At 43.2% G+C, this 12094-nt stretch overlaps 1 protein-coding gene across 10 annotated transcripts in view; it reads right to left on the bottom strand.

Moving 5' to 3' along the window:
- Positions 1-12094, bottom strand: part of Tnrc6b (trinucleotide repeat containing adaptor 6B) — a 227430-nt gene that overhangs the window by 50271 nt on the left and 165065 nt on the right. For 8 of the 10 annotated variants that reach the window (XM_041671892.1, XM_041671890.1, XM_041671894.1 and 5 more), the window contains 3 exons: positions 7666-8007; positions 2765-5107; positions 698-856 (listed from right to left, as the gene is read on the bottom strand). In XM_041671892.1, the coding sequence (XP_041527826.1) occupies positions 698-856; positions 2765-5107; positions 7666-8007 (2844 nt within the window). The remainder of the gene's footprint in view (positions 1-697; positions 857-2764; positions 5108-7665; positions 8008-12094) is intronic. The other 2 variants (XM_041671896.1, XM_041671899.1) reach the window with 1 other exon arrangement.

Here is a 12094-nt window from a genome sequence, read left to right as displayed (position 1 = left end):
TGACCATATTTACATTTCTGGGTAAAAATAAGCAATATTACAAATTATAGTTCTAGATACTAAATCTATTCTGTTTCTTTTTCCTTCCATTCACTTACTGTTTGTGGGTCACGTGCACATAGATGTTGTCAAAGGACAACTTGCTTAAGTTGGTCTCTTCTTCTACAATGTGGGTTTAGGGAACAAACCTAGTTACACATGAGGACAAGTGCTTGAAGAGCCTGCATTTGTTTTTATTGTGTTACATTTTATTTTTTGAGACAGGGTCTCACCATGAGCCCGGCTGTCCTGGGACTCACAATGTAGACCAGGCTGGGTTTGAACTCACTCACAGAAATCAACCTGCCTGCTTTTGCCTTCTGAGTGCTAGCATTAAAGGTGTGTACCACCATGCCTGGCCATTCATTTGCTTTTTTTTTTTTTTTTTTTTTTTTTCGAGACAGGGTTTCTCTGTGGTTTTGGAGCCTGTCCTGGAACTAGCTCTTGTAGACCAGGCTGGCATTCATTTGCTTTTAAGTCAACCACATAAATGACTTTTAGCTCACTGTAAACATCTGAACACATGCCAGCAACGTTCACTATTTGCTGCTATTTAATATTACAGGTTATGAATTTCATCGACTCAGTACTTGAAATAAAACAGCCCTCACCAAAATGCCTTGTTTCCTAATTAATAAGGAACTCCTCAAATACTTACTGGGTTTCGTGGCACTGGGAGCGCTGGCAGGGGTGCTTCCCCAGCCTGTGGTCGATGCTCCTGCATCATCCATCTCTCCCCACCCAGGACTGCTTTCATTTGGCTCACCCCAGGCTGAAGTCCCATTGTCTGGAGCTGGTGGTGTGCTTTTGCTCCAGACTGAAAAAAAAATAAAAATAAAAATATGTATCTCTAAATATTCATTGAATACTTAACATCCAGTAGAGGTGAAGTGGGTAAGTCAGTTATATTATCTTGGCAGAGATAAACTCAAACTTCATGGAGGGCATCTGGCAAAGTCACTCTTTTCAAAGGTCTAATGTAGATGACTCCTGACCCAGTAACTCCACTGCCAGAAAAATCTGCCCTAGATATATGTACTAAAGTGATGAAATAACATGTGCAACAGTGCTCACTGCATTAACTCTAGAAAAAAATTGGAAGCAATATAAGTATTAGAAGGAGATAGGTTATATCAAATGTGGGTAGTATGTTACTAAAATATCTACCAGAGGAAACAGGTTAGACAAATACTGGGCTCATAAAATGAGCACTACATATAAAGCAATTAAGAGAAAGAACTGTATTGCTATATATAGGACATAGCTACAGGAATATTGCCTGCCTACCCAGGATCCAATCTCAGGATTCCTGCCTCTTCCCCTCAAAAAGCCCACATCAAAAAAAAAAAAAAAAAAAAAAAAAAAGGCAACATGAATACTACAGAAATGTAATTCCTTCCCTGTTTAAAAAAAAATTAAAGCTTAGGTATATTTGTAATAGTTAAGAGCAAGATTTATGAATGGAACAAATTCTAAGAGATTACAGTGAGAAACCCAAGAAGCTAAGATTCTCTCATTTATGGTGTCTTTTGCTTTTCTGTACAGCAAGTGTGATTGTAGAGAAGTTAAAGAGTAATCTTTTATTTCTGTCCTCATTTTTAACTTAAAAAAAGAGCTAGTTAAAAGCAGTTACTTTGAATGATAATTAGTGTTACTAATGACATTTACTTAAAAACTAGGTTTACTTTGAATACTGGGAAACTAAACATTATGGTTGATTTTAACTAAAAAAACAAACAAACAAGGTGCATTTTCTAAATTGGTAAGTTTTTTAAAGGGACATTCAGGCCAAACTGAGAACAGAGTGAAGAGTTATTGGAACAGTTTAATATCTGTCCTGAGATCATCTTTTAAGTATACCACAGCCAACCATTAAGTCACCTGGAAGGAAGTGAGAATTTCACTTAGGATAGAGTGCTTGCTTAGCATGCACAAATCTCAGGTTCTGAGCCCCAGCACCATAAAAAATTAATAAATTTGGAGACCCCAGCTGTCTAAATACCAGCTGTAATACAGCACTGTGAAGGCTCCTGGGAGAACACCACAGAGTACTCTCCTTTGCTGGGGGAAAAGAAGCACACAGGGTGGGTTCAAGTAGAGTCAGGAAGGAAAGAAATAAGGTCACTTTCTTCATTAGTTCTTAAATGGGGACCTAGCCAGGTGGTGGTGGCATAAGCTTTTAATCCTAGAACTTATGAGGCAGAGGCAGGTGGATCTCTGTGAGTTCGATGCCAGCCTGGTCTATAGAGCTAGTTCCCAGACAGTCAGGGCTACACAGAAAACCCTGTCTGAAAAAACCAGTAATAATTGCTTTTCCTTGTACCAAGAAAGACCCCTGTAATGTACTAGAGTAGATGCCATCTCTAGTGCCCTACAGAAATAGAGTCTCAGAACAACAAAGCTGGAACTGAAGGAATAATCCTCAGAGTAAGTTAAATAGATGTATCTTAACAGATAGTGGACTAGGATTTCTTTTCTTTTCTTTTCTTTTTTTTTTTAAATATTTATTTATTATGTATACAATATTCTACCTGTGTGTATGCCTGCAGGCCAGAAGAGGGCACCAGACCTCATTACAGATGGTTGTGAGCCACCATGTGGTTGCTGGGAATTGAACTCAGGACCTTTGGAAGAGCAGGCAATGCTCTTAACCACTGAGCCATCTCTCCAGCCCCTAGGATTTCTTTTCTTTACTAACACCTCTGAGAAAAGAGTAGGTGCCTACCTGATGCTGATTTTCCGGTCATCGGGGTAGGCAAGTTTGGTTCTCGAGGCGGTGGGCCCCCTTGGGAATTCTTATCCCATAGGTTCACATTCTTGTAGTTATAGCTGTTAGGGTCTCCCCAAGCTGAAGTGCCATCATCAATGTCCATTTTTCGACTAATTGACTGTGGAGATGGCTCCTCCCAACCACTGGGTTCATCATCCTTAGGGATTGCAGGCTGGGGCCCACTGCTCCAGTTGGAATTAGAAGGTCGAACACTTCCTGGAGGTGGTGGGGGTGGGCCTCCCCATGAACTGGAAGCCTCTGGTTGTGGTGGTGGCGGCTGCTGCTGCTGCTGTTGGTGTTGTTTATTCCAGGAATTGGGCTGTCTGCCTGTTTCATTCCATGCAGGGGATCTTTTGCAATCTTCCCACCCACCTTTTGAAGCTAGGTTTGCATTCCCGCCATTACCCCAAGTTCCAATTTCATTCTGCCCTCCTTCACCCCATCCAGGCACAGGTTTACTTGTAGAACTTTCCCAATTGTTATTTTTCACTTGATCAACCTCCTCACCCCAACCATTCTTCCCAGAAGTCCATCCTTGATTGGGCTGACGCCCACCTCCCCACCCCTGATCCTTGCAGGAACTCTCATTCCAAGAGGAAGGTGTCTTTTCATCTGCTCGTCCTCCTCCCCAGTTAGAAGAGTTGTTGTTCTTATAGTCATTCCAGCCTCCTGTGCTCTTGGGGTCCTTCCACTCGGTCGAGGCTGAGAGCTCCCCCCATCCAGACTTCATTTGATTGCTTTGGCCGGGTGCATCTCCCCAGCCCCCTGAGTTCTTGGTCTGTGTGGCAGCGCTCTCCCACCCCTCAGTTCCTTTGTCAGATTTCCCCTCAGGCCTTGGCACCTCTTCAATATCCCACACTGTGTCCTGCTTAATTTGAGTCTGGCCCCAGCCAGTGTTTGAGAGCACCCTAGGGTCCAAATCATTTCGGCTCAAAAGAGTCTGCAAGACAGCCTGGCAATCAGGATGTGTGGGCCTGTATGACCGACGGCCAGAATTATGACTGTCGCTACTTCCTGCTTTGTGGTTGCTTCCAGTGCTTTGACCTCCAACTTCACTTCCTGCGGAGCTGGAAGACCTTCCCCAACAGGGAGCCTGGGCATTGCCTTGGTTTTCAGGGAGGGGGTGGCCCTTTTGATTGTCCCATGCTCCAGTGCTAGAATTTGGTTGGTTTGGACCACTCCATTCTCCAATTTTCAACTCATCAGACCCAGTCGGCTGTTTCCATTCTCCCTGAGAGACCCCAGATGTCATTTTGTTCCCTTCACCCCATTTGTTGTCATTAGAGTCCTGAGGGCCAAAGTTCCAGGACCCACCCGTAGACCTGTTATTGTTGTCCCAAGAGTCATTTTTTGACCCAGTTGATTTTGGAACAGAAGCTCCTTTCCAGGAGTCCTCTCTGTCTTTTCCATTGTTCCCATTATTTCCAGAATTGCTTTGTCCAGAGACTGTGTCAGTTCCAGAAGGCCCCCTAGCTGCACCCCAAGACCCAACACTCCCAGTCTTTCGATCTCCAGTGCTTTGTGAAGGGGCATCAGTGCTCCTGGAGGTGTTCCCCAAGCCCATCCCAAAGGGCATTCCCTTATTTTCCATGGGGTTTGGTGAACTTAAGTTCAAGGAGTTAGTGTTTCCATTTTTTGGTCCATCAGTGTTATGAATCTGAGCCTGTTCTCTGCCAGAGACAACAAAATTAACACCCGCATTTTCCATCTTTGACTGCTGTTCCCTGGATGCCTGACTTACTGTGCTCACTTGTGCACCGGAATTACTATTTTCTGCTTCCAACGCCCCTTTCCTAGAAGTTCCTTCTTGGACCAATGCTGGCCAGGCAGATGGGTTGCTATTTGGGTTAAAGTTGCTGAAGCCAGAGCCAGGTCCAATTCTATCTTGACCACTCACATTCCTCCAGTTTCCTAGTCCATTGTTGCTGTCTGAAGTAGAGTTGGAAGATTGAGCAGATTTAGCCTTAGGGTCAGACTTCCAGACCCCAAGATTACATTCGTTCCCGGAACTTGTAGCCTGGCACTGGCTCCCTTTGCCTTTGTTACTAGTGGTGCTTCCTGGCAGAGCACTCTTCTCAGAGCCAGGGTTCGAGGCACTGTTGTTATCGGTGGTGTTTTCGGAAGAAGATTCAGTGTCTTTGCTGGCAATACAAGGCCACTCTTCCATATCAGACCCGTCTACAATCACCTTGTCCCAGATGTGAATTGGGTTGGGGGAGGCGCTGTTGTTGGAGGAGGCTCCCGGACCCCAAGTGGAATTTGCATAATTTGAAGCAGCAGCACCTCCAAGGGTTGACTCTGGGAAAGAGATCATCTGTCACCCATAAGCTGTACATACATCACCATCAATACCTGGAGTTCTGACAGCCCCAAGAGAGCTCCCTGCATCTTTCCTAGACTGGCTTGTTCACCTGGTAAGTCTTCCTATATGATTTTAACACAGCATCTAGAGTCACCTTTTTATGTAAGTATGGGTGTGTGCATAATATGTGAGCATGGCATGGTGCCAGTGTGGAAGTCAGAGGGTAAAGTAGCTGGGATTCGTTTTCTCCTTTTACCATGTGGATTCTAGGGACTGAACTCAGGTCATCCGGTCTTTATGCGCTGAGCTATGAGAATATGCTGGAGTTTCCCCTGTCACTGGCTACTGCTGTATGTACTAGTCCATACCACCTCTCAAAGTTACCTACTTGCCGCTCCTGCTAACACAGAAGGACCTTCTTGTATCCTAAGAAAATGCGACAGACCTTAAGCGTGATGTATTTCTTCAATCTATTCTAACACTTGTGGCTGGAGTGGTTTTCTAAAACACCTTTTTGGTTCTCTCAGTGCTCTCTGAGAGCTTTCAACAATTACTTAATGCATAGAAACGTAAAACCCCTCAGATGGCTTCAACAAGATAGATGTTCTAGGGCCAATCAGTCCTCCCAGTTACATCCTTTACAACGCCCCACAAAGATGCCTACAGTGAGTGCATAAACACACCTCTGACCCCAGCACCACTCTAGGCTGGACCTGCTGTTTTCTCCTCCCAGATCTGCACAGTGAGACTGATTCATCTTTATGGATATTCTCCAAGTGCCACTCCATCTGTGGAGCCCCTTCCCAGGCTTGCCACCTGAAAAATCATCTTTCTTCAGCAAGGGACATTTTCCTCAGTGTGGTAACCCTGTTTACATCTTTGCTTTCCTACACTACTCTTTCCATGAAAGCCTATGTTGCTAACGTGGAGATTCTATACAGTGGCCTGTGCGTTCTACTCTATAAGCCTGTGCTGAATGATGACTGTCCCTAAGCTAGCCGCTGAGATATAGGAGTCTGGATCAGACAGGTTCAGATTCCCAAGGAGAGTAATCTGGTGAATCAGATTACTGCTCACCTCATGTTTCCGTAGAATGTACCATATCTAGTGGGGTGGGGGGAAATAATGTTTATAATGAATTTTTTCTAAACTAATTTCTCCATTAGCCAAGCAGTTTTCAATTACTATGAACTAAAAATAACACTACCTAAAACATTTTAGCCCAGTGGCAGTATTGCACACCTTTTAGCCTAGCACTCAGGAGGCAGAGGCAGGTAGATCTTTGGGTTTGAGGTCGGCTTGGTCTACAAAGCGAATTTTAGGACAGCCAAGGCTACAGAGAAACCCTGTCACTGTGTTGTGTGTGTGTAAGTCTGCATGTAGATCTGTGTATGTGTACATAAAATTTAAATTATTTATATGTATATATAATTTTAATTATCTATAATTATAATTATCATATACACATATATACTAAAATGAGGACACACAGAATCTTAACACCTTGAGACTGTGCTGGTCTTGCCTATGCTTAATGATATTCAAAGTTTAGTTTTTTTTCTTCAAAATTTGTTTTTAAAGTTACTTTTATTTACTTATTTGTATGTGTGCTAAGATGCACATATGGAGGTCAGAAGACAATCTTTGGGAGTCAGTTCTTTTCACTATGTGGGTAGAGCCTAAAGATGGAACTCAGGCTACTGAGCTTGGTGGCAACCATCTTTACCTGTTGTGTTCTCTCTCTCTAGCTCAAACACTAAATTTTAAAATAATCTAATTTTGGTTTTTCGAGACAGGGTTTCTCTGTGGTTTTGGAGCCTGTCCTGGAACTAGCTCTTGTAGACCAGGCTGGTTTCGAACTCACAGAGATCCGCCTGCCTCTGCCTCCCAAGTGCTGGGATTAAAGGCGTGAGCCACCACCGCCCGGCTACATTAATTTTTTTTAAAGGGACTGGAAACTCTTTACTATTTATTGACATAATACATATTAAAAACTCTTGGTGGTAGATGTTCTAATGAAGCTGAGACAGGAGGATCATGAGTCTGACACCAACCTGGGCTATATCAGAGATCATCAAAACTTCTAATGGAACTCTTGAAGGAAAGATCTCTCACATCTATATTACAGTCTTAACAAAGCTCAAAATCCAGAGTTCTAAAACTAAACACTGACTTAACAGGAAAAAAAACCCTACTTAAAAACTATGTAATTGTATATCTGGTGTTCTCTCCAGATTCTATACAACAACCTACGTGATCATTCTGGAAGCATAAGATTCTGGAAGATTTAGAAGAAGCCCCATGTAAGTCTCACTTCCTGAACATAGCTGGGGAACTACATACCCTAGGAGTTCAAGCATGATCTTATTCTTTCATGCCAAGACACCACAACCCAATTTCAGAGAATTGCTTATGTACATTTATGCTGGGATCCTCTCCCATCTTTTGCATAATACAGTCTACATCAACAATGATTTTCATGGAATTGTTATCAGGAACTAAGCACAGAAAATGCTTTCCCTCTCTCTGAAGCTGGCCCCAGTGTCCGTCTTACCTGGTGCAGTCCCACTCTCGTTCTGCAGCAGCGTTCCTGTCACTTGTGCGTTGTTTGGGTTTGCTCCAGGTGCTGTGCAGGGAGGAGGCCCTGCTCCACCCCCAAGGAGCATGCAGGACGGTGGAGGGGGCTGCCCACGTTTTAGTAACACTTTGTGGTCCTGCTGGCAACGGAATCGCGGCGGCACCTCCCGAGGCATGTAGCGGGCGGCGCTTGGCGGTTGTCCGTTCGGCACTGCCACCCTTTTGGCATTGTTGCCACCATTGACTGGTGGCGATGGAGAGCTGCCAATTGGGCTGGCGGCCGTTGGTTGGCTTAAACTTGGTTTCGTCACTTCGGGCACTGAAAAGACAGGAGTTGGGAAAGTCTTTGAAATTAAATCTATTTTTCTAAAGTCTGTTTTTAAGAAAGTTCACAGAAGACTATTCTAAGAAGGCAAATCTATCGCTCTGTTCTGAAGGGACTGCCTTTTCAAATTCCTGCCAGGATGTTTACTTTACTAAGTAGGAGTGGTGGAAGCAGGTGATAGTAACAAAGAATCAAAAACAGTACATTCTATCAATTAAGTGGGGAATCACTCACATCACCAAATCCTGGAAGGTAGAAATGGTTGTGCCAAAGTCTCAGTAGCCCAAGACCTTCCCTTCCTCCAATTTCTCAAGGAAAGGAAATTTATTACTTCCATTTACTTATTCTGTGTGTACACATGGTATGGTAAGCAAGTGGAAGCCAAAGGACAATTAGAGGGAGGTGGGTCTTTCTATCATATGGGTTCCAGGACTGGAACTTAGGTTGTCAGGCTTGGCAGCAACTCCCTGGGCTACCTTGAGGACAATCAACCCACTTCTTTGAAGACCTCTGTGAACTTTTCTGAAGCTCCTGACTAGGCAAGTGGAGCACGCTTTACTCATACTCCTGCAATATAGTGATTACATCTGGTCTCGCTCTCACTGGCCTTAAGTCCCTCAAGAATAGAAACAATCATTCATTTTCCTCCTTGTAGGACAGGCACCTACAGAGAACTACAGACCTAGAGAATCACAAAATTCCACTTGCCTTTGGTTCCTACAGCCACCTGGATGCAAAAGCTTATTGGTGACTGTTTATATAACAGGAACATTAGAAATCTCTTAGCTTTTATTTTAGAAAATCTGTTTTAGCTTTTTCATTGATATAAAATGTTAAACAGCACAGAAATATGCACAGCAACCATGAAATTACCTCCCCTGCTGGACCTGCTGCTTCCTACCTCAACCCTGCCTACAGAGGTTCCTAGCTCTATGCCTGTCTTTATACAAGCTAAAGACTACAACTCTGTATTTCTTCTTATTCTTTTTATAAACCCAGTGCTTATTCTTGAACAATAGTGTCAAACACCTTCTTGAAAAAAAGATCATTCACTTTCTCCCAAGAAAATCTGCCCCCCCCTCCCCCAGAGGTTGACAGTACTACAGAAATTAATCTGAGGTCCAAACCCCTGCCAACCATCTCTGGTAGCAGTATTGCTTTGACTGCTGAAATGATGCTGGGCCAGCATGTTGCCATTTAGCTGGCTCCTTTATAAGAAGAGAGATACATCATCAGAAAGCAGGGGCCCAGACTAGCCACCACTGGACATTACTGAATACTGTGAGTGACAGGAGAAAAGAATAGATGGCTAAAGTAAGTTCCAGGCAACTCATATGTCTATTCTTAGCCAATCACAAGATAGTACTGGCCTCCTGGTAAAAGGGTGGTGGCTGTAATGTGATGAGCAGAATAAAAAACTAAACCAGTCATTGTCTAATATTAACATAGTGCTCTCTGCAGAACCTATAGGAGACATTGGACAAATAAACTATTAAATAAAATATTTGTTTCTGGAATATTCCACATGCCGTACTAATCTTCATTGCTCTTACGAGAATAAAGCTAGGTGGATTTTCCCAGCTAGTTTGTGAGGCTGCTCTTCTATAATTGGGTTAGGATCTCTACTCTAAGTTAACCAGGTTGCCCACGTGCCTTAACTTGTTCTCTTAAATAAGACAATGACAGAGCAGCCTCAGCTGAGAAGGGTCTGACTAACTTTATAGTATACACAGTTGCTTGAACCCAAAACCCTGGTGCTGTACACTGTACAAAAGTCCTTGTACAACCCCTTTGTGGTATTTTCTCCTGGTCATACCAAAGATAGGACAGATGTGATGAGAACACAGCTCCATTATTTCTCCTCTGACATGGTGCTGTCTCTGGAGCCCAGCTGCTGAAAATCCCAGGACTTAAGCTAGAAAAGCTAACTGTGTTGGAGGGCATGGCCAGATTTTTCTTCTTTTTCTTTCTTTTTTTTCTTTCTTTCTTTCTTTCTTTCTTTTTTTTTTTTTTTTTGTTCAAGACATGGTTTCTCTGTGTAGCCCTGGCTGTCCTGGAACTCACAGAGATCTGCCTGCCTCTGCTGTTGTAGAATACTATTTTAAGGTGTGTTACTTTTGTTTATGCTATGGAACATTTGTTTAAGGATGCAAAAATATGTTTGATTAGATAAAATTCACCTGCAGCTGACTAGAAGTTGTAGGGAGGAGCCAGGTGGAAAAGGGTTTATAAGATGAGAAGCATGAGAACTTCTGGGGAGACACAAGGAGGTGAGCTGCTTGCTATTCAGCCTCTCTGGAGAGCAGAATTCTACCTCAACCTTTGAATCTTGAGTTCTTTCGGACAGAGATTTAGGTAAGTTCCTTTTGTAGCTTTGAAAGAGTCGGTACCCAAGAAAACAGAATTTTCTCAGGCTGAGGCTCCTGTGTGGTAGCGAGGGGTTGCAGCTGCTGACTAGGATAGCCTTAGTTTAAAAGGCAGCAATAATTAAAAAAGAAAGCAACACTCTGCCTCCTTAGTGCTGGGATTAAAGGCATGCACCACCACCACCGCCTAGCTGATTTTTTTCTTTATTACACTTCTTTATGAACTTTAAATAAATAACGGACAGCAAGATAGCTTAGTGGGTAGCGGTGTTTGCAACCAAGCCTAAAATACATGGAGCCCACACACTGGAATGAGATGACTCCTGCAAGCTATCCTCTGACCGCACATACACACATGATAAATTAAGTTTGAAAGGCAAGCAAAACCCATGACATCTACTGGAGGAACTGTTAGGCGGGAGCACAAACATTTTTACAGATTCTTCAAGTACAAAGCTAAGACATCAGAATTAGTGTACCTCCGGAGTGTCAGGTCTCAGAGAGGTGCCTGCCAGGCCTCTCTTCTCAATGCCAATGATTTGTAGGCTGAAGCATAAGTAGTTCTAAAATGATCTACTCTAGCCTCTGAACCAGGTTTATTTGGTGCTGGGATTCAAAAGCCTCAAGGTCTCAGTTTCTTTGCTAAAGAAAGCCTACATATGCGTTAGGGCTGATGTGGCTGCCTAGCTCAACTCTGGTTGGTTCAATCCCACCAAAACAACAACCAAAGGTCTATGCTTCAAATAAACACAGACTCTGTCTCATAGAAAAGAAAACACTGTAGAATACTGTGTCCTATTTTCTCATTTCTATCGTGTACTTTAGAAATTACATACCCTATTGGCTGAATCGTCTCCCTTTCTACTCTCTTAACTTACAACATTCTTAGTTTGCAGTTTCAGCTTCTAATTAGCCTCATTTTTTTTTTTTTTTTTTTTTTTTTTTTTTTTTTTTTTGAGACAGGGTTTCTCTGTGGCTTTGGAGCCTGTCCTGGAACTCGCTCTGTAGACCAGGCTGGTCTCGAACTCACAGAGATCCGCCTGCCTCTGCCTCCCGAGTGCTGGGATTAAAGGTAGCCTCATTTTTGAAAGTATCAGCAAGGTGCCATTTTTTCCTAGGAAGAGTTCTTTAAGAAATGTTTGAACTTGACAAGCTTCTGAATTGTACATTTATACAACAGACCCAGCAAGTGCACAGAACCAATACAAGCTACCACTTCCTTCATCTTTTTTTTTTTTTTTTTGGTTTTTTCGAGACAAGGTTTCTCTGTGGTTTTGGAGCCTGTCCTGGAACTAGCTCTTGTAGACCAGGCTGGTCTCGAACTCACAGAGATCCGCCTGCCTCTGCCTCCCGAGTGCTGGGATTACAGGCGTGCGCCACCACCGCCCGGCCCCACTTCCTTCATCTTAACAGGACCAAACACACACAGACCTGACCTAGAAATGTTTGTAAAAGGGCTAGGGATGTAGTTCTGTGGTGAGCAAGAGACTCTAGATGCAATACCCAATAAAACAAAAACAAAATTAAAACTAAACAAAAGTAGTTAAAGTCATAGGAAATATTCTACTTTAGGTTAACAATTTAAAATCTCGAAGACTGTCTCATGCACAGGTGACTTAACCCACACCATGTGATTCTCAGTGACCTCCACCTTTATCTCTACTTCTTCACTTTCCACTAACACACACTGGCTTCTGCATCCAACATCTTCCTCC

Source organism: Microtus oregoni, unplaced genomic scaffold, assembly GCF_018167655.1.
Source record: "Microtus oregoni isolate MIOR12 unplaced genomic scaffold, Mior012 000022F_ref0000154, whole genome shotgun sequence".
Taxonomy (NCBI): Eukaryota; Metazoa; Chordata; class Mammalia; order Rodentia; family Cricetidae; genus Microtus; species Microtus oregoni.
This window is presented reverse-complemented; position numbering and strand designations above follow the sequence as displayed.